This window comes from Xenopus tropicalis, chromosome 9, assembly GCF_000004195.4.
Source record: "Xenopus tropicalis strain Nigerian chromosome 9, UCB_Xtro_10.0, whole genome shotgun sequence".
Classification (NCBI taxonomy): Eukaryota; Metazoa; Chordata; class Amphibia; order Anura; family Pipidae; genus Xenopus; species Xenopus tropicalis.
Window position 1 is genome coordinate 14,090,015 of NC_030685.2, and position 26,964 is coordinate 14,116,978.

General features: G+C 44.7%; 1 protein-coding gene across 1 annotated transcript; it reads left to right on the plus strand.

Annotated features, from left to right (window-relative positions):
- The first annotated feature begins 6,737 nt into the window (after nucleotides 1-6,737).
- Nucleotides 6,738-26,608, plus strand: mss51 (MSS51 mitochondrial translational activator). The gene is made up of 7 exons (XM_002940599.3): nucleotides 6,738-6,840; nucleotides 15,895-16,095; nucleotides 17,216-17,371; nucleotides 17,569-17,693; nucleotides 17,896-18,459; nucleotides 24,913-25,006; nucleotides 26,160-26,608. Exons 2-7 carry the CDS (start codon nucleotides 15,914-15,916, stop codon nucleotides 26,380-26,382), a joined length of 1,344 nt encoding a protein of 447 aa, XP_002940645.2. The 5' UTR covers nucleotides 6,738-6,840; nucleotides 15,895-15,913; the 3' UTR covers nucleotides 26,383-26,608.
- Nucleotides 26,609-26,964: the final 356 nt, after the last annotated feature.

Below are 26,964 nucleotides of genomic sequence, written 5' to 3' on the forward strand. Positions count from 1 at the left end.
TGCCCCCCCCCCAAGAAAGCACCAATATTGTTTCCTCCTGTTTCCAACAATGCTGTCCAATTACTTCCTTTGCAGTCACAATAGGTAAGTAGTGATAGGCATGGATTTGCAGCGAATTTCCGCGTTTCACCATTGGTGGATTGTTTCGCAAAATGGATGAAAAAATTTGCAGCGGGAAAATTCGCCGCACGTCCAAAAATTGTCGTCTGCATCAAAATAATAGCCGCCGGCAATGAAATAATAGCCGCCGGCAACGAAATAATAGCCGTGCGACGAAATAATAGCTGCACAACAAAATAATAGCCGCAGGCGACAAAAGAATAGCCGCACGACGAAAGAATAGCCGCGGGTGCCAATTTTTTTTTGACGTGCAACATTTTTGCCGTTTTGCGAATTTTCCGCCATTTTGCGAATCTTTTGAAAGATTCTCAAATTTTTCGGCGAAGCGAAACGGGACAGATTCGCTCATCACTATAGGTAAGGGGTCACTATAAAGTGACATTAAGGGGGGCCCCAAAATGTTTTTTCCAGGGTAGCCCAGAACAGTGAAGTTACACCAATGGGTCTGACCTGGGGTTGTCGCCCAGCTGGTATTCCACTGGCCTAGCCGGTATAACAAATTTACAGACAATATATTACTAATATATATACTAATTGGATGTAAAGATGGGAATGAACAGGTGTTTAGGTAATATGACCCTACCATATCCTGCAGGGTCTGCTGTAAGATTTCATAGACAGTTACTTATTGGGCTGGGGGGGGCTGTTTGGGCCTCTGTGTACTTGAAATGCCAGGGCCTATGTTGAATAACAGTCTGGGCCTAATACCCAGCACAGTAACACAATTAACTGCTCCCTGAGAGGCTCGATGAGAGACAATACGTGTGATCTCCAGTGTCTCCCAATCGATCGTTGTTATAATTACGGCTCTTCATCGTCTGAAACCTGGAAGGACCTTTTTATGAACATTATTATACCATTTTTCCTTGATTGCTGAGCGCAGTGTTAATCAATACATTGAAACTCAAGGGCCCATGTTTTCAACCACAGACAAAGCCATCATAACAGAGAAGTGCAATTAGTGGCAAATAAGAGTTTTTACTTTTCTAAAGGGCACTTACCTACCTGATGGTATGTAGATTGCTGATTGTGGGTAGTCATCTTGCAAACATTCATCCCCAGGCAGGAACACATCTACCCCTAAGTAGAATTGCCACCTTTCATGGCAGCTAAAAACTCTGGGCAGGGGTTTAGGGAAAGGGCCATGTAACATGTACAAAATGGGGGGGGGGTGATGTAAGAGGGGGTGGGGCGGTGTCCTAATGGGCCCCAAATATATTGCTCGTAAATTTGTAATATGGTCTCTGGCCTCGGCTGATTAAGTCTGTCAATTTGTATCCCTATGCTGTGGGTGCTACACCCAGGACTCTACTCCTTTTACTTTCCTCGTAGGAGCATCAGACTGCTCATTTAATACCCCAAACCCACCTCTCATTCCTAGAGTGATGCTACATTTTATTCTCCCTCCTCTATTCATATTCCTGTCTCTCTTTCAAACCACTGCCTGGTTGCTAGGTTAAATTAAACCGTAGCAACCAGAGAGCTGCTGAAATTACAAACTGGAGAGCTGCTGAAGTTGAATAACTAAAAAACCACAAGTAATAAAAAATAAAGACTAACTGCAAATTGTCTCAGAATAGCACTCTCTACATTAGCACTATAGACTTTATTTTAATCAAATAGTTCAATTTTAAAAAAAAAAAGATTTCCTTTTTCTCTGTAATAATAAAACAGTACCTGTACTTGATCCCAACTAAGATATAATTACCCCTTATTGGGGCAGAACAGCCCTATTGGGTTTATTTCATGGTTAAATGATTCCCTTTTCTCTGTAATAATAAAACAGTACCTGTACTTGATCCCAACTAAGATATAATTACCCCTTATTGGGGCAGAACAGCCCTATTGGGTTTATTTCATGGTTAAATGATTCCCTTTTCTCTGTAATAATAAAACAGTACCTGTACTTGATCCCAACTAAGATATAATTACCCCTTATTGGGGGCAGAACAGCCCTATTGGGTTTATTTAATGGTTAAATGATTCCCTTTTCTCTGTAATAATAAAACAGTACCTGTACTTGATCCCAACTAAGATATAATTACCCCTTATTGGGGGCAGAACAGCCCTATTGGGTTTATTTCATGGTTAAATGATTCCCTTTTCTCTGTAATAAGAAACCAGTCCCTGTACTTGATCCCAACTAAGATATAATTACCCCTTATTGGGGACAGAACAGCCCTATTGGGTTTATTTAATGGTTAAATGATTCCCTTTTCTCTGTAATAATAAAACAGTATCTGTACTTGATCCCAACTAAGATATAATTACCCCTTATTGGGGGCAAAACTATCCTATTGGGTTTATTTAATATTTAAATTATTTTTTAATAGACAAAGTATTGAGATCCAAATAACAGATAGATCCCTTATCCAGAAAACCCCAAGCATTCTGCATAACAGATCCCATACCTGTGTTTGTTTAAGGAAGAGGTGAAACAGGTTGCAGTCTGGGAAGAATGGGACACGTTCTCTGTAACTGGGTGTGGTCTGATTGTAATGGGGGAGTGGCCAAAAATGATTTATATAATGATGGCCTGTTCTGCTTAGCCCTAGTGTCAGCCGGCAGATTGCAGGTGACCACTAGCCCATCACTTGCTGTAGCCATCTTGCAGGCACTTAAGGTGGCCATACACTTTAAGATACAATTGCTTGGTGAGGTCGCCAAGTGAGCGGATCTTCTCCGCGATATCGGGTGAATTCAGGCTAATTCGGTCATTTGGCCCTGGGGCCAAACGATCAAATTATAACGACGGTAATGGGCACAGTCGGTTCGGGGACTGCATCAACGAGCCAACTACATTTTTTAATCTGCCTGATCGATATCTGGCTGATTTCAGGCCAGATGTCGGTCAGGCAGGCCCCCCGTCAGTGCCCATACACCCGTGTATGGCCACCTTTAGTGATGTAATGTTTTAGAATCTGTAAGAACCTCAGCAGACCATATACTGGGCTCTCAGAACCGGCTCTGCTGTCAAATGATACCCCCAGCTCAGCACAAACCTATCTAATACTCTAAAAATAATGCGTCTGTATCCTGAAATGCCAAGCCGTCTGCTGCTTTATACGCAGCGCGGTCCCTGTTTATATTACTAAAATTAATAATAAAGTATAATTTCAAATCCTCCAGAACTATATCTGTGCCCCCCACAACATTTGTTATTGGGGAGTATAGAATTTAAACAGGCTTAACCCTTGTGAAACAGAATACTGCCCTGAACCAGCTGGGGCACTAAATTAAAGTTAATGGGATCATAACTTTATGAGTGATGGATTCTCTTTAAGGCATACATGGTAGTCTGTATCGCTCCTATATTTAAACTCTGATCACTTCACATTCCATGGAATACGGCGCGTCGGCCAGGCAGGGATATCTCGTGTCCCTCTCTAAAGGGGATATTGATCTCTGCACTCACATTCCTTATATTATTGAGAGACTGCAGTCGTAGAACCCAATGGGAGCTGAACTATGTTACCCTTAGTGGGGGCCACAGCTGTCCAAAGAGGGTCCACGAAGAGAAGAGAATTAAAAACCTCTGAACTTCAGTCTATTATTGATGAAACGTATAGTAATAACTCCAATTATTATATTTTCGGTTGTTGGAGGTTTATTGTATGCAGTTTGGGGGGAATCTCCACCCAAAATGATCTTTGCTTAATAAAAGCAATATCCCAATATACATTAATGAAGCATTTTTTAAAGTTAATGGTAATTTCCAAATGAAAATTGTGTTTTTTTTTTTATCCATTTCATGTTCTGTGGTAGCTGTAAGGATTTTTACGAATTTTTACTAGAGCAATTTGGAGCCCAGAGTAGTGGTGACCGAAACTGTCCTGTTTCATTCGCCAAATAATTTGCGAAACAACAGGAAAATGACTTGTCGAGCAATTTTTTTTTTTCTGTTGCCCGAGTCTTTTTTTTTTTACGCATTTTGCTGCAACTTTTTTTCCGCAGCGAATTTCCGCATAAGTTTCGCCGAACAATTCACCAATGGCAATATGCGGAACTTCGCAGCAAATCCACACCTGCCGAAAAAATTCACTCATCACTAGCCTAATGCGGAACTTAAAACCTTTTTTTAAGTTAATTGTAATTGTCTATTGGAAATTGTGTTTATTTTTTTAATCCCTTGCTGTTTGCTGGTAGCTGTAGCTGCAAGGGTATCAGTGGCGTAACTATATATACAGCAGACTCCATGGGGGGGACCGGGCAGCAGGGGAGCCCAGACTGCAGGGTCTGCTGTACCTTAGTCCCCCCTCCCTAGCCCCTCTCCTACCTTAATTATACTGGCACGGTATAGAGAGGTGTGGCGCGGTTGGGGCCGGGAGGAGGGAGGGGAACTGGTCGGGCACTCTCAAAAGATTTTTCTTCAGGGGGGCCCAGCGTGACCAATTTACACCACTGAGGGGTGTCAAGTATAGAATTTTTACAACTGTAATACGGCGCCCATAGTCATCAATATACTTTAACAACACTTTTTTGAAGCTAAATGTAATTGCCATCTGAAATTTGTGATTTTTTTTTTTTATCCCTTTCTGTTCGCTGGTATCTGTAGCTGCAAGGGTATCATGTATAGAATTTTTACAATGTAGGCCAGAAGTTTGTTTACTGGCCCAGATTGAAGAAATCGTGCCACTCAACAAAACTAGATCACTGGTTAGGACTCTACTATACTATGCAAAGAAGATGGTTAAACTGGATGAGTACTAATACTCCCTCGGTGAAACAATGGCAGACCCTAATTAACTCATCTCTCTGTCAGACTCACTTATGAAGCACGTGGCTGTCCATCAAAATTAAAAAAAATCTGGTCCGCGTGGCTAGACCTTAATCCCAGCATAACGGAGGAGGCATAAGACTCTCAGACAACCAATCTCAACAACCCAAATCAGTCGAAATGCGACCTGTAAATAAACCACTGTACGTGGCTTTTTGACAAATGTTTACAAGTGCCAATAACAGCAGTTATAGAGGTGGCCTATACCAAGACTGAATCTGATATTGTGCTAGTGCTACAGAAGGGAGGATTGCTTCCATAAGTCACCAAATACAGGAGTTGGACCCCTTATCTGGAAACCCATTATCCAGAAAGTTCTGAATTACGGAAAGGCCTTCTCCCATTTTAATCAAATAATTCACATTTTTAAAAATGGTTTAATTTTTCTCTGTTATAATAAAACAGTACCTGTACTTGATCCCAACTAAGATATAATTACCCCTTATTGGGGGCAGAACAGCCCTATTGGGTTTATTTCATGGTTAAATGATTCCCTTTTCTCTGTAATAATAAAACAGTACCTGTACTTGATCCCAACTAAGATATAATTACCCCTTATTGGGGGCAGAACAGCCCTATTGGGTTTATTTCATGGTTAAATGATTCCCTTTTCTCTGTAATAATAAAACAGTACCTGTACTTGATCCCAACTAAGATATAATTACCCCTTATTGGGGGCAGAACAGCCCTATTGGGTTTATTTCATGGTTAAATGATTCCCTTTTCTCTGTAATAATAAAACAGTACCTGTACTTGATCCCAACTAAGATATAATTACCCCTTATTGGGGGCAGAACAGCACTATTGGGTTTATTTAATGGTTAAATGATTCCTTTTTCTCTGTAATAATAAAACAGTACCTGTACTTGATCCCAACTAAGATATAATTACCCCTTATTGGGGGCAGAACAGCCCTATTGGGTTTATTTCATGGTTAAATGATTCCCTTTTCTCTGTAATAATAAAACAGTACCTGTACTTGATCCCAACTAAGATATAATTACCCCTTATTGGGGCAGAACAGCCCTATTGGGTTTATTTAATGGTTAAATGATTCCTTTTTCTCTGTAATAATAAAACAGTACCTGTACTTGATCCCAACTAAGATATAATTACCCCTTATTGGGGCAGAACAGCCCTATTGGGTTTATTTAATGGTTAAATGATTCCTTTTTCTCTGTAATAATAAAACAGTACCTGTACTTGATCCCAACTAAGATATAATTACCCCTTATTGGGGGCAGAACAGCCCTATTGGGTTTATTTCATGGTTAAATGATTCCCTTTTCTCTGTAATAATAAAACAGTACCTGTACTTGATCCCAGCTAAGATATAATTACCCCTTATTGGGGGCAGAACAGCCCTATTGGGTTTATTTAATGGTTAAATGATTCCCTTTTCTCTGTAATAATAAAACAGTACCTGTAATTGATCCCAACTAAGATATAATTACCCCTTATTGGGGGCAGAACAGCCCTATTGGGTTTAATTACTGTTGAAATAATATTTGAAGCAGACTTAAGGTAGGAGATCCGAATTACAGAAAGAACCCTTATCCGGAAAGCTCCAGGTCCCGAGCATTCTGGATGACGGGTCCCATACCTGTATATGTAAAAAAAGGTAATGATGATATAGTTTGGGTTGGGGGTGTCAAAAGGTATAGAGCATATTATTCTGTTTGGGTACCCAGATGATGATTATCCGCCATCTAAAAGAATAAAAGTGTATTCTTCCTCATAAATATATAGACTTCAACCTGCTGAGGCTGCTCTCGTGGATATTAATAGAGAGGCAGGTTGTTAACCATTTTTGTCAGCTGTAAGTACTGCCCTGGGATCCTTTCCCACCAGGCTACGTAGGGTGGAGCTGGGAGATCGGGTGCTCACATCCAAAAGCAGAATCCCTCAGCTTATAAGAGGAAGAGGAGGAAAGGACAGAGAAGGTAATTGACACATTTTCACTTTCTTGGGGAAAAAATATCAGATAATAACATTTTGGGGATCATAAATTCTTTCAATAATTATTATATTATAATTGGTTTAATCACTATCTCTAAATTGGTCAGGTGCTTGTGTATCGCAGTATCTATTGGATAGGGCAAAACATTGCAGATCTGTTTGATTCCATTATCATTTGAGAGTCATTTTTGAATATTTTCAGCTGTTTTTTAATTGCAGCTAATTTACTTTCATTATTTTCAAATGGCAAAAGTGTATTATTTTTTTTGCATTAGTTATGCTGTACAAAGACAGTGGAACTGATACACGTTATACAGAATGCTCAAGACCTGGGTTTTTTTTGGATGAGGGGTCTTTCCTTAATTTGGATCTACAGTACCATAAGTCTATGAAATAGTTATTTAAACATTAACATAGGACTGTTTTGCCTTCAGTGAGTATAAATTATATCTTAGTTGGGATCAAGTACAGGTACTGTTTTATTATTACAGAGAAAAGGGAATCATTTAACCATTAAATAAACCCAATAGGACTGTTCTGCCCCCAATAAGGGGTAATTATATCTTAGTTGGGATCAAGTACAGGTACTGTTTTATTATTACAGAGAAAAGGGAATCATTTAACCATGAAATAAACCCAATAGGGCTGTTCTGCCCCCAATAAGGGGTAATTATATCTTAGTTGGGATCAAGTACAGGTACTGTTTTATTATTACAGAGAAAAGGGAATCATTTAACCATTACATAAACCCAATAGGGCTGTTCTGCCCCCAATAAGGGGTAATTATATCTTAGTTGGAATCAAGTACAGGTACTGTTTTATTATTACAGAGAAAAGGGAATCATATAACCATTAAATAAACCCAATAGGGCTGTTCTGCCCCCAATAAGGGGTAATTATATCTTAGTTGGAATCAAGTACAGGTACTGTTTTATTATTACAGAGAAAAGGGAATCATTTAACCATTACATAAACCCAATAGGGCTGTTCTGCCCCCAATAAGGGGTAATTATATCTTAGTTGGAATCAAGTACAGGTACTGTTTTATTATTACAGAGAAAAGGGAATCATATAACCATTAAATAAACCCAATAGGGCTGTTCTGCCCCCAATAAGGGGTAATTATATCTTAGTTGGAATCAAGTACAGGTACTGTTTTATTATTACAGAGAAAAGGGAATCATTTTTAAAAATTAAAACTATTTACTTACAATAAAGTCTATTAGAGGTGGCCTTTCAGAATTCAGAACTTTCTGGATAATGGGTTTCCGGATAGCAGATCCCATAGCTGTATATGATTACAGTACAGGTATTTTATATATAAGAGCAGGAACTTGATGTTAACTATGCTGTCCTATTAGGATTTTAGAGAGCATAAATGACTTTCACTAGCCTGAAATGCCCATTATCCAGAATACTCCCAAGCATTATGCATGATAAATCCTATATTTATTTAGTGTTAAGTGATTAGGAGTGATTTGGCTGCTGTTTGCTCACATTTGCTGGGAGGCATCAGCAGGCTGGCACCTGTGTCATATCAGCACTTTTGCAGTGGCACTGCGTCATGCCTAAATGGGTGCTTGGATGGGAGCTGCGTTTGCTTCTTAGGGTGCTGCTTTGCTTGACACAAACTTGAGATCTAAATAGCCCTCGTTTCCTAACGTTATTATTATTATTCCTAACAGTATAAGAGGGGTCAGTGTAACTATATATATGTGTCCGCTAATCTGCCCGTAGTATGCCCAGGGCTTCTGGCTAGTATGAAGGCTTGGTGTTTACAAATTGACTTCCCTCCATGGATAATGTTACAGGCAGCATGGAACAGTGACAGTTGGCACAGATAAGGATTAGGCCATTTTATTTTGCCCAGGAAAATGGATAGAGGTGCTATGTATGTACCCAAGCCTTCATTCCAGTGCCTCTCTAAACCACAGATTTGCCCATAATTGATCTGTAATGTATATACTGTGGGACTAGATTGTAAGCTTTGCGGGGCAGGGACCTCCATCCTTGTGTCTCTTTGACTTAACTTATTGCAACTGTACCTTGTATTTATTTGTATTTATTGTTATACTATGTATTTATCTATTATTATTTTAATAACCCCCTGTTTGTATTATTCTATTCTACTGTACAGCGCTGCGTACATAAGTAGCACTTTATAAATAAAGATATACATACATACATACATACTTATGCCTTGATGGCAATGACTGGCCACTCTGCATCCCAGAGCAGCTGCCCACTAGTCATGTGTGACAGGTGCTGACTTTCTATCAGCGTAGAGATAAGTTATGGTAACATTCTCTCATGGTGCAGGTCAACATGTAGAAAGCCTACCCTCCTGTTACTTTCCATTATCTGGTTTTTGATTGAATTAGCCACTTGTATATATATCTGGAGAACTGTCTCATCACCCAGTGCTTGACAGCATTCTAGTACTTTCCTGGAACCCAACCTTTTTTGGTAAAACAAATGTCTTGTCAATAAAGTAAGTTAGGAGTATCTGCGTTCGCGCATGCGCACGGGGGGGACCAACAGGGGCGGCCTCGGGGCGCCCAAAAGAGAAATCCGGCCCTGACAGCCAATACCATGTATAATACCCCAGAACACACGGCAGATAAATACAGTGCCAATTCCATGTATAATACCCCAGAACACACGGCAGATAAATACAGTGCCAATTCCATGTATAATACCCCAGAACACACAGCAGATAAATACAGTGCCAATTCCATGTATAATACCCCAGAACACACGGCAAATAAATACAGTGCCAATTCCATGTATAATACCCCAGAACACACGGCAGATAAATACAGTGCCAATTCCATGTTTATACCCCAGAACTCACGGCAGATAAATACAGTGCCAATTCTATGTATAATACCCCAGAACACAAGGCAGATAAATACAGTGCCAATTCCATGTATAATACCCCAGAACACACGGCAGATAAATACAGTGCCAATTCCATGTATAATACCCCAGAACACACGGCAGATAAATACAGTGCCAATTCCATGTATAATACCCCAGAACACACGGCAGAATAATACAGTGCCAATTCCATGTATAATACCCCAGAACACAAGGCAGATAAATACAGTGCCAATTCCATGTATAATACCCCAGAACACACGGCAGATAAATACAGTGCCAATTCCATGTATAATACCCCAGAACACACGGCAGATAAATACAGTGCCAATTCCATGTATAATACCCCAGAACACACGGCAGATAAATACAGTGCCAATTCCATGTATAATACCCCAGAACACAAGGCAGATAAATACAGTGCCAATTCCATGTTTATACCCCAGAACTCACGGCAGATAAATACAGTGCCAATTCCATGTATAATACCCCAGAACACACGGCAGATAAATACAGTGCCAATTCCATGTATAATACCCCAGAACACACGGCAGATAAATACAGTGCCAATTCCATGTATAATACCCCAGAACACACGGCAGATAAATACAGTGCCAATTCCATGTATAATACCCCAGAACACACGGCAGATAAATACAGTGCCAATTCCATGTATAATACCCCAGAACACAAGGCAGATAAATACAGTGCCAATTCCATGTTTATACCCCAGAACTCACGGCAGATAAATACAGTGCCAATTCCATGTATAATACCCCAGAACACACGGCAGATAAATACAGTGCCAATTCCATGTATAATACCCCAGAACACACGGCAGATAAATACAGTGCCAATTCCATGTATAATACCCCAGAACACACGGCAGATAAATACAGTGCCAATTCCATGTATAATACCCCAGAACACACGGCAGATAAATACAGTGCCAATTCCATGTATAATACCCCAGAACACAAGGCAGATAAATACAGTGCCAATTCCATGTATAATACCCCAGAACCCACAGCAGGATAAATACAGTGCCAATTCCATGTATAATACCCCAGAACCCACAGCAGGATAAATACAGTGCCAATTCCATGTATAATACCCCAGAACACACGGCAGATAAATACAGTGCCAATTCCATGTATAATACCCTAGAACACACGGCAGATAAATACAGTGCCAATTCCATGTATAATACCCCAGAACACAAGGCAGATAAATACAGTGCCAATTCTATGTATAATACCCCAGAACACAAGGCAGATAAATACAGTGCCAATTCCATGTATAATACCCCAGAACACACGGCAGATAAATACAGTGCCAATTCCATGTATAATACCCCAGAACACACGGTAGATAAATACAGTGCCAATTCCATGTATAATACCCCAGAACACACGGCAGATAAATACAGTGCCAATTCCATGTATAATACCCCAGAACACACGGCAGATAAATACAGTGCCAATTCCATGTATAATACCCCAGAACACACGGCAGATAAATACAGTGCCAATTCCATGTATAATACCCCAGAACACACGGCAGATAAATACAGTGCCAATTCCATGTATAATACCCCAGAACACACGGCAGATAAATACAGTGCCAATTCCATGTATAATACCCCAGAACACACGGCAGATAAATACAGTGCCAATTCCATGTATAATACCCCAGAACACACGGCAGATAAATACAGTGCCAATTCCATGTATAATACCCCAGAACACACGGCAGATAAATACAGTGCCAATTCCATGTATAATACCCCAGAACACACGGCAGATAGATATAGTGCCAATTCCATGTATAATACCCCAGAACACATAACAGATAAATAAAGTGCCAATTCCTTTTATAAGGATATATAATTCCATGTATAATACACCAAAAACACATGGCAGGAGAAATGCCAATTTCATGTTCTACCTTGTGCCATCTACTGACTTTTTCTGGCACTGCATTTCTCAAATCCTGTTTTAATGGAAAATCTTACCCAAAATCATGAAAAATAGCAAATTAATTATGTGGACAACAATGAACTCATTAATAGGATATGTGCCCCTGTTGGGGAGGCTAAGCCTACTTAAACCTTTTCTAAGATCTGCCTATGTATAGTTCAGCGCCGCAGTACTGGGACAGACTGCCTGTATGTTATAGAGCTGCGGGTATCTATATACTGACTTTCTAGTATAAGCTAGGAATAGATGAGGATTCCCATATGTGTGGGAATGAGAGGCATGTGACTGCTGAGGGTATGTATATATAATATGATTCCTGTGTTGAGAGGAATGCTGGGCTGTGTCAGGCTTAGATGGAAGGGCTGAAAGGGCTAAGCGACATGTATAATAAAGGCCACACTATCACCAAACATCACTCTGCTGTCACTCACTAAACACTGGGGTTAAGGGTTTGCTTGTCACCTCATTAGTCTATTAAGGGCAGGGCATTCCTGAAAGCTGTAGGAAGCGTCTAATTATAGGCCAGACAGGCTCCCATATGCTTGTACGGGTCTCTCCTCCATGGTGTAGATGGAAGGCAAGGAACAGTCCGTGTATTTGTTGTGTCTATGGATTTTTCCAACTCAGAACATTATAGATATTATACATCAAATCCCACGCAGTTCTATATGGTTATGATTCCAGAACGTAACACTTTTTAGCCTCGTGGACCAAGATTGTGCTGTAGATATTTCTTTTTAATAATGGTTATTACCTTCTGCCCCTCTGTAGAGGGTTCAAACTCCATTAGGATGAATAGGAGTTCTTAATTTTGCCTGTATAGTAGGTTCTACACTATGGCAATATACATTTAAACATTATACATTTAATAGGAATAGGGAAATCATGTTTTTTTTAAAAAAAACAAAACATATCATTTAAAGGAAAAAGAAAGGTAAAGTCACTTGGGGGTGCCAAAATGTTAGGCACCCCCAAGTGACTTTAACCGCCTACCTTTTACCCCGGGCTGGTGCCGCTGTCAGGAGAAAACAGCACCAGCCCGGGGTAGCTGCCGGCGCTTCCTAATTCCGCCTTCGCTGTGCGCGCATGCGCAGTAGAGTGAAAAGCCGAACTTAAACATTTAAGTCGGCTTTTTCGCTCTACTGTGCATGCCCGGCCACCGGCAGTTTAGGAAGTGGAAGGCGGAAGGAGGAAGTGCTGCGCTCCAGGTACCCCGGGCTGGTGCTATTTTCTCCTAACAGGGGCACCAGCCCGGGGTACAAGGTAAGCGATTAAAGTCACTTGGGGGTGCCTAACATTTTGGCACCCCCAAGTGACTTTGCCTTTCCTTCCCCTTTAATAGAGCTTCTCCAGCAGAATCCTGCATTGATATTTGGGTGCTGCAGCCATGCAACCTGTGCTCTGATAAACGTCAGTCACACTTTACTGCTGCGCTGCAAGTTGGAGTGATATCCCCCCTCCCCCCCAGCAGCCGATCAGCAGAACAATGGGAAGGGAGCAAGATAGCAGCTCCCAGTAGGTATCAGAATAGCACTCAGTAGTAAGAAATCCAAGTCCGGCTTGGGACTCCTCCAGTTACATGGGAGTAGGAGAAACAATAGGTTAGCTGAAAGCAGTTCTAATGTGTAGCGCTGGCTCCTTCTGAAAGCTCAGACTCAGGCACACTTTACTGCTGCGCTGCAAGTTGGAGTGATATCCGCCCCCCCAGCAGCCAATCAGCAGAACAATGGGAAGGGAGTAAGATAGCAGCTCCCAGTAGGTATCAGAATAGCACTCAGTAGTAAGAAATCCAAGTCCGGCTTGGGACTCCTCCAGTTACATGGGAGTAGGAGAAACAATAGGTTAGCTGAAAGCAGTTCTAATGTGTAGCGCTGAAAGCTCAGACTCAGGCACAATGCACTGAGATGGCGCCTACACACCAATATTACAGCTACAAATACATTTGTTGGTTCAAGAATAAAATTATAAATGGCAGAGGGAATTATTTGCTATGTAAACAGTGTAATTTAGAAATAAAAAGTACCCCATAAAAATCATGACTATATCTCTTTAACATCTTATATTTGCCCTGTCACTGCTTTATGACTACTAACCGATTATCCTCTGGGGTGTTTTGGGGGGACAGACTAGAACCTATAGGGTCCCCCACTATACAGGAATGTGCAGAAATATACCCCCCCTCACTACAGAATGAGCCGTATCCAAACCATATCTGTAAGTGCTACACAAACAATTTCAGCCTAAGAATAGTTCTGTCTGCAATTAACACAGTGCCGCCTGTCTCACATGGCTTGCTGCTATCTAAATAGTCTTTCAGCAGTTTTACAGTCCAGCAATTTGAATTGCTCCCCCCCCCATCCCATGCTCTTTATTCCTTGTGGGTAACGCTATATTCCATGGCATTATCTCTGCTTAGGAATATACATTTTGGCAGCACAGCCCTCATATTTGCTAACGGCCATCAGTCTTAAACGGCACTACACCTACGTTTTATTAATAGTTCCCATGGTATTTTTCTAATAGAAATATAAAGCTCTGAATATATCTTTGTTGAGCTTTTGGCTCGACTGGCTCTGACCAGTGTTCATAAATGAGCCCCCATGACTTCCAAGAAAGCACTGGATATGGGCTTTATAAGTTGTTCTCTCATATTGCCCACGTCCTCTTCAAATTGATCCAATCTTCCTCAGCAAGGAGTTCCAGGCACTATTTACCAGAACTATGCACCGATTGGGGTGAGGCTGCTTTGCATTATATACGGTTTCTGCAATATGTTATATTCTATTGGCCACGTCAGGGGATATAGCATAGGCATTATTTGGGTGCAAGTAAGGAGGTACGAGTTGCTTTGTCACCCTTTCCATTCTTCTACCAAAATCTTCATACTACCTATACTATCATCAATGATATCTTTTCAACTTAATATGATCTCCAGCTTAGTTTGACAGGTAGATGGAACTTAGTACCTGGGCCCTCCCGTTCCTTTCTCCACACTAGAGGCCCTGCTTGCTGTTGACTTCCTACAGTGGCCTTGAATCAATGATATAGAGGTTGCCATCTAAACTATAGAAAACCATTAAACTAGTAGTGGCAGCAGGCCAGATAAATAAGCAAAAATGGTCAATTTACAACCTGGTGTCAAGTCCACAGCAATCCAGACAACTTTTGTCAAGTTTTTTTTGGCACCAGTTTGACAAGATGATATAATTTGGCAGCACTGGATTTGACATCTGAGGGTCATGGGTAGATCTTATCTAGGCAGCTTGGTGCCATGGTGGTGGTGGGGGGTGTACAGATATTCTTAGATCAGGTCTAGCCTTTGTCTTAAGGTCCCCATACACTGGCAGATCTGCTCGCTTGGCAATGTCGCCAAGGGAGCGGATCTTCTCCCGATATCCCCCACCTACGGGTGGGCGATATGGGGAGAATCCAGGCTAATTCGATCGTTTGGCCCTGGGGCCAAACAAACTAATTATAATGACGGGCATAGGTAAAGTCGGTCTGGGGACCGCATCAACGAGCCAATGCGGTCCCCGATCCGACTAGATTTTCTAACCTGCCCAATCGAGATCTGGACGATTTCCGATCAGATTTCAGGCCAGATTTCAGGTCCAAGGGATCGATATCGGCAGCTACTATCGGCCCGTGTATGGGGACCTTTACTCCTAAGGTTCAAGATAAGATCTGCACCTTACCATTACGTAAATCCAAATCCTGGAATTAATGTCTGCCTATAGAAGGTATCTGTGTGGGCTAAATCACAGTGAACAGATGAATTCTGTATACTGTTTAATTCTATGCTGTGTGCCAGCTATGCTTGCTTTGTAAAGGAACCCTGTAGACTCCTATCTGGTTATGACATTGGTGTCGTTGTATGTGACGAGTCTAATCCATCCAATCCACCAGAAAAGCCTAAAGAAAGGCCAAACTACTTTGACTTTAATGAGATGTAGATATTGCTACTATTCATCTAAACTTCTAATGACCCTCTACTGAGTATTTTAATTGTCTCAGTGCCCAATATGTAGAATTTTAGCTGCTGAGATACAACCACCAGCAGTTTAGTGTGCAGAGAACGTAAGGGTTGCTGGTTGGGCATTCTTGCTCTAAACCCTTTGCAACAAATACAATTTACAGATTCACAAGAGTGACTTCCCATATGCCTCCCTTTCTTTTCAGATATAACCATCTTGCTGCCATGTCTCAGAAGAAAAAATCTGCAAAGAGCAACCGCCCCCAGCAAAAGCAGCCAATGGTGTCTGCTGCAACGAGTAGCTATTACACAGACTCACTTGGTTTCATGTCTATGGACAGTAATGTGCCTGGTCTGTCCAATGTCATTCTTGAGAAACTCAATTTGAAGAGCTATGAAGAGTACAGGTAGGCTGTCTCCTGTATATTCTCAATGGGAAGCCTTCCATGTTTGTGTTTTGCCTTTCCTTCCTTTCTTTATCCATTCTTGCCTATAGCCTTCATGTCTTACTTTCTTCTCCTCTTCAAAACTTTATTTTTTAATTTTCCACTATACTTATCTAGTCTAGTTTTTCTCTCTCTTGCATTCTGTTTTCTTGTTTTCTCAGTAAATGCCTTTGTCTTTCCAATGAAAAGACTCTCTTCCTTGTATTCTCAAATAGGCCTTAGTCTTTGTCTACAGCAGGGATCCCCAACTTTTTTTTTCTCATGAGCTACAAAAAGTGTTGGTGAGCCACACAAGCATGAAAAAAGTTCTTTGGGTATGCCAAATAGGGACTGTGATTGGCTATTTGGTAGCCCCATACAGGAGGCTTTGATTGGAGTAGAATTGTGTCTCCAAAACTTGACTCCAAGCTACAGATTTAAAAATGGCCTCCTACTTTGAGGCCACTGGGAGCAACATCAAAGGGGTTAATAAGCAACATTTTGCTCACGAGCCACTGGTTGGGGATCAGTGCTCTACAGGCTCAACACCTTTCATGACCCTACCTTTTACTTCTAGAAATTTAGGGCCAGAGTTTAGCCTTTTTCCTAATGTAAACTACAAAAACAAACTTGATACCCAGTATATTCTCTTCTGGTGGCCTCCTTAAATAACCTCCTAGGTTTATATAAGCTCCTAAAAATCAAATTTACTGCTCAGGAGAAAAAAAACTTACAGTATAGGGGTCTGCATAAATGTATTTATCTAAGATGACTTTGATAGTGCAAAAATCATAGTTCCATAAGTGGTTCTCAACCTCCCTAATGCCGCCACCCTTTAATACAGTTCCTCATGTTGTGGTGACCCCCCACCATAAAATGATTCCTAAGACCATCGGAAATATGTGTTTTCTGATGGTCTTAGGCGACCCCTGGGAAAGGGTCGTTCGACCGCCAAAGGGGTCCCAACCCACAGGTTGAGAACCGCTGAATTAGATGGTAACATACACACAAGGAGTTGCTACCTACACTCAACCCATAAGTCCCTTTTTCACCTTACCACCTTTTATCTTATTGCCCCTCTTTGCTTCCCTTTCCTCTATAGGACTGCAGTGGATGGTAAAAGCTTAACCACAAATTTTGGCATCCGAACCTATTATGATATGTTTCAAAAGATGGAGGACACTTACAAATTTTGTGCTCAGTGCAAGAAACTTCCATCACTCCTGCCAGACCCTCGGAGTATGAGACGGTGCAAAAGGTAACAAAGGGTGGGGTTCATATTGGCCACATTTTAGTCTTTATGATTAATGAAAGTTTCGTTATTACACATATGTGTCCATTATGTGAAATTGTGGTCAGTCCTTCATAGTTTTCATTCAAGCCTTTACCTTGAACTAAGCTAATTCCCTTAGCTCGGCTTGTGCCAATCTCATCTCCATTGCTGTCCTTCTGCAGGTGTCAGAATGTATATTACTGCGGTTCTGAATGCCAGAGAGAGAACTGGCCATTCCATAAGAAGTTCTGCAGAAAACTAAAGCTGGCAGCAATCGACAGACTGGTAGAATGGTTGATATTTACAGGTAATGATGAAAGGGCAAGTAAGTTACTTGCTTTTTTCCCACATAGCATGGCACTTCTTGTAACTGCCACTTATAGGGTTTCATTTGGGTTGGGGTAGGTGAGTTAACTGGGTTTATGATGATGGTCCTGGATAACTGGAGAAGAATGTCACCAGAACTATGTTTCCATTGGATTTATTGACCTTGTATTCTTGTCTTATAGGAGACATTCCATTTCCTACAAAACCATGGATCAAGCCTTTTTCTGAGTTGAAGAACTGGGAAGACTGGTTTTCCATGCAAGAGGGCCTGGAGGAGAAATTGGACAGTATAATGGCAAGTCGATATATGGCGATTCTGTGGTCAAATGCTGGGAAGCCAAGACCAGAAGACAATGAACTCAGAGAATCGATCAAGCGTCTGATGACGGATTTCTTCACTAGACCCATGACCATTGGTTTTGCCATTAATGCCTTCAGCGTGGACCCTTACGTTAAACCAATAACTGTTCATGTCATTGGGGCTTCTCATATCGAGACCCTGAACATCAGAGCTACTGACTATGATGAACTCGCCAAAATGTTTCCTGGAAACCAAGGCATAGAGGTGGTAATGGTGGGACCTGAAGTAGTGGACGGCCCTGTTATGAGACCTCCCCTGGTGGCTTATGGGCCAAGGGGAAGAGTTTATGTGAGTGGGTACAAGGGACTGTATCATGTCTTCTGGGAAACAGTGATCGAGAGCCAACAAGCTGCACGGCCTGATCTCGTAGTCGGCTTTCATCCAGGTAAGTTGAACATAGGGAATACTACTCAGTGTGAAAGCAGTCTTCCTTGGTCTCATAAAGCAGAGCTTTTTGGAATCTTGCAGTTCAGAACCTCCTTGGGGGTCCCACATTGGTCAAGGAGGCCAAATATGACCATATATGGTATAAGGCTCGACAGCCACTGCTCTAAGCTCCCTAAGGATGCCAGCCTATCAGGTTGTGAGCAACTGGTATAATGTAAATACATATGATTAGTTAGTAACTACTGTATATTGGGTACTAACTTTTCCAGGCAAATGAGATAACCAGCCACCTGATATGGCCTTATATTTAGACTCTCGAAGTGGAGGAGTTTATATTTCAAATATTTTCTTAGAAGAGCAACGAAACAGGTGCCGCCTTAGCTCTCAACTACTGCTCTACCTCCATATCGGTGGTTATGGCTTTATGGGGAGTTGGAAAAATCTTGTGCATTTACAGTATGGGTAGGGCTTTAGCTGCGAATCTCTCTTGATGCCTGTTGATCCGAGGCTACAGGATCCTGCCAACACCACCAGCTCAAGCTCAGGCCTGAGATCACATACATTGCGCACTTGACACCACTGCATCCCCTGTAGTGACGTCCACAAATAGATTCAGCAGGGATTTGGAACTACAGAATAGAACGAGGCTTAGATCTCTGAAGGTGGTGATATCTCCATAGCACATAGTCTGTGCTTAGCTACTCTGGGCATTAAAGGTCTTAGCACCAGCTTTTAAGAACAATACTCTGTTACATCATGTACAACCTACATTGTTTACAATGTCAAAAGAGTGAGTAAAGGCCTGAGGGCTAGGGAATCAGGAGCAGACCAGGCTTTTTGAGGGTTGATACAGCCCCAGTCCCTTCCCAGAGGCTATTATCCCCCCACTGCTACTATAGGCACCATCTCTCCCTACTATACCTGCTATCCCACAGCCCCAGTCCCTTCCCAGAGGCTATTATCCCCCCACTGCTACTATAGGCACCATCTCTCCCTACTATACCTGCTATCCCACAGCCCCAGTCCCTTCCCAGAGGCTATTATCCCCCCACTGCTACTATAGGCACCATCTCTCCCTACTATACCTGCTATCCCACAGCCCCAGTCCCTTCCCAGAGGCTATTATCCCCCCACTGCTACTATAGGCACCATCTCTCCCTACTATACCTGCTATCCCACAGCCCCAGTCCCTTCCCAGAGGCTATTATCCCCCCACTGCTACTATAGGCGCCATCTCTCCCTACTATACCTGCTATCCCACAGCCCCAGTCCTTTCCCAGAGGCTATTATCCCCCCACTGCTACTATAGGCACCATCTCTCCCTACTATACCTGCTATCCCACAGCCCCAGTCCCTTCCCAGAGGCTATTATCCCCCCACTGCTACTATAGGCACCATCTCTCCCTACTATACCTGCTATCCCACAGCCCCAGTCCCTTCCCAGAGGCTATTATCCCCCCACTGCTACTATAGGCACCATCTCTCCCTACTATACCTGCTATCCCACAGCCCCAGTCCCTTCCCAGAGGCTATTATCCCCCCACTGCTACTATAGGCACCATCTCTCCCTACTATACCTGCTATCCCACAGCCACAGTCCCTTCCCAGAGGCTATTATCCCCCCACTGCTACTATAGGCACCATCTCTCCCTACTATTCCACAGACACAGTAGAAGCCTTGCCTCAGATGGCACTTTACCAGGGGTGGCAAAAAGCCACATTATCTTACAGCTACTGGTCTGTGATACTGAACTATTTTCATTTCTTAGTGACCCCTGCCTGGAGCCCCCCTAAAACAGCTCCTTGTCAGACATCCAGTCGCCACACCTTTGAGTAAATGACAAACAACAAGAATTGCAATAGGGCACCAAGGGCATTCAGCCTGACCTTCTAAATACAGTATGACAGAGGCACGCATAGGATTTACAATGCAATAGGCCACATGCCATGGCAGCTACGTAAGTCACATACATCCCTTTTATTGCCCTTTGATATAGTAGAAAGAGTCAGCGGGCATCAAACGCCTGACATTCCAGTGTAGTGAGGAACACAATGGCCGCCCGGCTGCTGATCGCATTTCACTGGTACAGTCCGGTAAGGAGCCTATTCATAGGGATTTCACTATTGTTGGATAAAACAAGCTTTTCATACCATAAATAACAGTGAAATGGCCCCAAACTGAGCCAAGCATCAGCCATCTACTGTTATACAGGGACTTGGGCACTGGGCACATTTTCCTTATTGTACATTGCGCTGCATTAGTGCTACCTGTACAATTAGTCACCGTTAGTCACCAATTAGTCACGAATTAGTCACCAATTAGTCACCATAGGAAATAACGGGGCACACATAATTAATGAATATAGAAGGGTCAGAATTCCTCAGTTAAATGGGTTGTCCACCTTAAAATTAACTTTAATACGATGAGACAGTTTGCAAATAGTCTTCACTTTGTATTTTCTGTGGTTTTTTAATTATTTAGCATTTTGTCCTCCAGTTTGGGATTTCAGCAGATATCTGGTTGGGTTTAATTTACCCTAGCAAACAGGCCGTGGTTTAAATAAGAAACTGGAATATGATAGGAGAGGGGCTGACTAGAAAGATAAGTAATAAAAAGTAACAATAACAATAAAATTGTAAAATAGTCTCACAAAGCAAGCTGGGGTGTTGTAAGTATCTAGGCTGGGGGGTTGGGATCCCCATGTAAGTACCTAGGCTGGGGTATTGGGATCCCCATGTAAGTACCTAGGCTGGGGGGTTGGGATCCCCATGTAAGTACCTAGGCTGGGGTGTTGGGATCCCCATGTAAGTACCTAGGCTGGGGTGTTGGGACCCCCATGTAAGTACCTAGGCTGGGGTGTTGGGATCCCCATGTAAGTACCTAGGCTGGGGTGTTGGGACCCCCATGTAAGTACCTAGGCTGGGGTGTTGGGATCCCCATGTAAGTACCTAGGCTGGGGCGCTGTGACCCCCATGTAAGTACCTAGGCTGGGGCGCTGTGACCCCCATGTAAGTACCTAGGCTGGGGTGTTGGGATCCCCATGTAAGTACCTAGGCTGGGGTGTTGGGACCCCCATGTAAGTACCTAGGCTGGGGTGTTGGGATCCCCATGTAAGTACCTAGGCTGGGGTGTTGGGACCCCCATGTAAGTACCTAGGCTGGGGTGTTGGGATCCCCATGTAAGTACCTAGGCTGGGGCGCTGTGACCCCCATGTAAGTACCTAGGCTGGGGCGCTGTGACCCCCATGTAAGTACCTAGGCTGGGGTGTTGGGATCCCCATGTAAGTATCTAGGCTGGGGCGCTGTGACCCCCATGTAAGTATCTAGGCTGGGGTGCTGTGACCCTCATGTAAGTACCTAGGCTGGGGTGTTGGGACCCCCATGTAAGTACCTAGGCTGGGGCGCTGTGACCCCCATGTAAGTACCTAGGCTGGGGTGTTGGGACCCCCATGTAAGTACCTAGGCTGGGGTGTTGGGACCCCCATGTAAGTACCTAGGCTGGGGTGTTGGGACCCCCATGTAAGTACCTAGGCTGGGGCGCTGTGACCCCCATGTAAGTACCTAGGCTGGGGTGTTGGGACCCCCATGTAAGTACCTAGGCTGGGGTGTTGGGACCCCCATGTAAGTACCTAGGCTGGGGCGCTGTGACCCCCATGTAAGTACCTAGGCTGGGGCGCTGTGACCCCCATGTAAGTACCTAGGCTGGGGCGCTGTGACCCCCATGTAAGTACCTAGGCTGGGGCGCTGTGACCCCCATGTAAGTACCTAGGCTGGGGTGTTGGGACCCCCATGTAAGTACCTAGGCTGGGGGGTTAGGATCCCCATGTAAGTACCTAGGCTGGGGGGTTGGGATCCCCATGTAAGTACCTAGGCTGGGGTGTTGGGACCCCCATGTAAGTACCTAGGCTGGGGTGTTGGGACCCCCATGTAAGTACCTAGGCTGGGGTGTTGGGACCCCCATGTAAGTACCTAGGCTGGGGTGTTGGGATCCCCATGTAAGTACCTAGGCTGGGGCGCTGTGACCCCCATGTAAGTACCTAGGCTGGGGCGCTGTGACCCCCATGTAAGTACCTAGGCTGGGGTGCTGTGACCCCCATGTAAGTACCTAGGCTGGGGTGCTGTGACCCCCATGTAAGTACCTAGGCTGGGGCGCTGTGACCCCCATGTAAGTACCTAGGCTGGGGCGCTGTGACCCCCATGTAAGTACCTAGGCTGGGGCGCTGTGACCCCCATGTAAGTACCTAGGCTGGGGCGCTGTGACCCCCATGTAAGTATCTAGGCTGGGGCACTGTGACCCCCATGTAAGTACCTAGGCTGGGGTGTTGGGACCCCCATGTAAGTACCTAGGCTGGGGTGTTGGGAACCCCATGTAAGTACCTAGGCTGGGGCGCTGTGACCCCCATGTAAGTACCTAGGCTGGGGCGCTGTGACCCCCATGTAAGTACCTAGGCTGGGGTGCTGTGACCCCCATGTAAGTACCTAGGCTGGGGCGCTGTGACCCCCATGTAAGTACCTAGGCTGGGGCGCTGTGACCCCCATGTAAGTATCTAGGCTGGGGCGCTGTGACCCCCATGTAAGTACCTAGGCTGGGGTGTTGGGACCCCCATGTAAGTACCTTGGCTGGGGTGCTGTGACCCCCATGTAAGTACCTAGGCTGGGGTGTTGGGACCGCCATGTAAGTACCTAGGCTGGGGTGTTGGGACCCCCATGTAAGTACCTAGGCTGGGGCGCTGTGACCCCCATGTAAGTACCTAGGCTGGGGCGCTGTGACCCCCATGTAAGTACCTAGGCTGGGGCGCTGTGATCCCCATGCAAGTACCTAGGCTGGGGTGTTGGGACCCCCATGTAAGTACCTAGGCTGGGGTGTTGTGATCCCCATGTAAGTACCTAGGCTGGGGTGTTGGGACCCCCATGTAAGTACCTAGGCTGGGGTGTTGTGATCCCCATGCAAGTACCTAGGCTGGGGAGCTGTGACCCCCATGTAAGTACCTAGGCTGGGGTGCTGTGACCCCCATGTAAGTACCTAGGCTGGGGCGCTGTGACCCCCATGTAAGTCCCTAGGCTGGGGTGCTGTGACCCCCATGTAAGTACCTAGGCTGGGGCGCTGTGATGCCCATGTAAGTACCTAGGCTAGGGCGCTGTGATCCCCATGTAAGTACCTAGGCTGGGGTGCTGTGACCCCCATGTAAGTACCTAGGCTGGGGCGCTGTGACCCCCATGTAAGTACCTAGGCTAGGGCGCTGTGATCCCCATGTAAGTACCTAGGCTGGGGTGTTGGGATCCCCATGTAAGTACCTAGGCTGGGGTGTTGGGATCCCCATGTAAATACCTAGGCTGGGGTGTTGGGATCCCCATGTAAGTCCCTAGGCTGGGGTGCTGTGACCCCCATGTAAGTACCTAGGCTGGGGCGCTGTGATCCCCATGTAAGTACCTAGGCTAGGGCGCTGTGACCCCCATGTAAGTACCTAGGCTGGGGCGCTGTGACCCCCATGTAAGTACCTAGGCTGGGGCGCTGTGATCCCCATGTAAGTACCTAGGCTGGGGCGCTGTGATCCCCATGTAAGTACCTAGGCTGGGGCGCTGTGATCCCCATGTAAGTACCTAGGCTAGGGCGCTGTGACCCCCATGTAAGTACCTAGGCTGGGGCGCTGTGACCCCCATGTAAGTACCTAGGCTGGGGCGCTGTGACCCCCATGTAAGTACCTAGGCTGGGGCGCTGTGATCCCCATGTAAGTACCTAGGCTGGGGCGCTGTGACCCCCATGTAAGTACCTAGGCTGGGGCGCTGTGACCCCCATGTAAGTACCTAGGCTGGGGGGTTGGGATCCCCATGTAAGTACCTAGGCTGGGGTGTTGGGACCCCCATGTAAGTACCTAGGCTGGGGCGCTGTGACCCCCATGTAAGTACCTAGGCTGGGGCGCTGTGATCCCCATGTAAGTACCTAGGCTGGGGCGCTGTGATCCCCATGTAAGTACCTAGGCTGGGGCGCTGTGACACGCTGGTACATAGTAGTTGGCCATTAGGCCAATGAGACCTGTGGGACGGGGAATGACAGACACAGAGAAGTCCCAGTCACCTGTGGTGTTAGAGCTGCCATCACCATAACAAGCTGAGAGGCCTCCCACCCCAATCTCCCCCTGTCCCGCTTATTAATCCCTCACAGATTTGCAGTCTATCTCCCGGCGCTATATATATAAATGCCCCCAGGCCCACGGAATTCACACTCGGATGCTCCATATGGTGCCTGATTAACCCCTGCGCAGCCTCACAGCGTTGCTTAGCAATGTCCAGTAAGGGGAGCTTTTGGTCTGAAGAGTTTAATTACCAACTGCTATCGGCTATGTAGCCTTTATTCTCTTGGCAGCCATCTTACCCCCATATATTTCTTCCTTCTTTTCTTTTTATTCTTTGTCTCATTCTAATCTCCATATTTGCTCTTTTTATCCCCCAGGGTTCCATGCATCTCAGGGCCTTGCCGAGGGCTGGCTTCCTACTCTCTTACTGCTGCGAGACTACAGCATCCCCTCCATGTTCACTATGTACAGGTATCCGCCCTACAAACTGGGGGGCAACCATTACTGCTCTCCTTGTTAGCCTTGTTATGGGCCAAGGGGGCCCAGCCTGAAGGCCAGTTAGGGGGAGATTTGGGGTGAGTGGGTTATGGTGCCCTGGGTACCCCTGGAACTATAGCAGGGTGACTGTTACCCCAATGTTTCCATATATCTGTAACCTTGTTATGGGCTAAGGGGGCCCAGCCTGAAGGCCAGTTAGGGGGGGATTTGGGGTGAGTGCTTATTTGTGCCCTGGGTACCCCTGGAACTATAGCAGGGTGACTGTTACCCCAATGTTTCTATATATCTGTAACCTTGTTATGGGCTAAGGGGGCCCAGCCTGAAGGCCAGTTAGGGGGGGATTTGGGGTGAGTGCTTTTTGTGCCCTGGGTACCCCTGGAACTATAGCAGGGTGACTGTTACCCCAATGTTTCTATATATCTGTAACCTTGTTATGGGCTAAGGGGGCCCAGCCTGAAGGCCATTTAGGGGGGGATTTGGGGTGAATGCTTATTTGTGCCCTGGGTACCCCTGGAATTATAGCAGGGTGACTGTTACCCCAATGTTTCTATATATCTGTAACCTTGTTATGGGCTAAGGGGGCCCAGCCTGAAGGCCAGTTAGGGGGGGATTTGGGGTGAGTGCTTATTTGTGCCCTGGGTACCCCTGGAACTATAGCGGGGTGACTGTTACCCCAATGTTTCTATATATCTGTAACCTTGTTATGGGCTAAGGGGGCCCAGCCTGAAGGCCAGTTAGGGGGGATTTGGGGTGAGTGCTTATTTGTGCCCTGGGTACCCCTGGAACTATAGCAGGGTGACTGTTACCCCAATGTTTCTATATATCTGTAACCTTGTTATGGGCTAAGGGGGCCCAGCCTGAAGGCCAGTTAGGGGGGGATTTGGGGTGAGTGCTTATTTGTGCCCTGGGTACCCCTGGAACTATAGCGGGGTGACTGTTACCCCAATGTTTCTATATATCTGTAACCTTGTTATGGGCTAAGGGGGCCCAGCCTGAAGGCCAGTTAGGGGGGGATTTGGGGTGAGTGCTTATTTGTGCCCTGGGTACCCCTGGAACTATAGCAGGGTGACTGTTACCCCAATGTTTCTATATATCTGTAACCTGTACATTCTCTCTTCCCCAACAGCGAGCATGAGATGAAGTATTCCCTGCAGATCCTGGCTGAGTTGGAAACCCAGGTTTTGTCTTTCGGCCCATTCCCTTTTTCATCCCTGAAGCCGGAGCAAGTCCAGTCGGACCCCAACAAAACCCCTGCAAGCAGTAATGCATTCCACCTGCTCTTCAGAGGTACCATTGGGGCAGATTCAGAGACTGACATGGCAGGGTTAGATGGAGCAGATATCAGCTAACCGGCACTAGTGCTATTCCCACCGAGGCTCAACGGTCCTACCCATAAACCCAACCGAAGATGGGGGCCTACCCTACTTCTGTGATGGGTTCTGGTGATCCAGATGCATTTGTGAAATGGATGGTAAAGTTAAAATGTGATGAATCTTTTCTTTTTTGCATTTAAAGAGTGTTTTTCCCCTTGAGGTTGTGTCTCCTTCTTTATTCTCAATAAACAGCAGCACTGTCTTGCTTTGTGGCTAAGCTTTTGCCTATCAGTGCAAATCCATCCCTGGAGAACATTGGATATCAAAACCCCCTGTGTGGCAATGCCTTTGGAGCCCTTGTAGCCCAGGCAACAATGGAGTTCAGTGTAAGGCTGAAACTGCAAGATAAGCCAGGAACAATATATATCCATTAGACAAATACAACGAAGGTATTCAGCAAAATGGACTGATGCCATGTTACAAATACGTGACCAAATCTAGCCACCGGGGTGGGGTATAACAGTTGCAGCAGTTTGGGTGGGGTTTGTACCACACGGGTGATCCTAATAACATACAACATAGAACAGGCCAGAAACACATAGAAATACTCTGCTATAA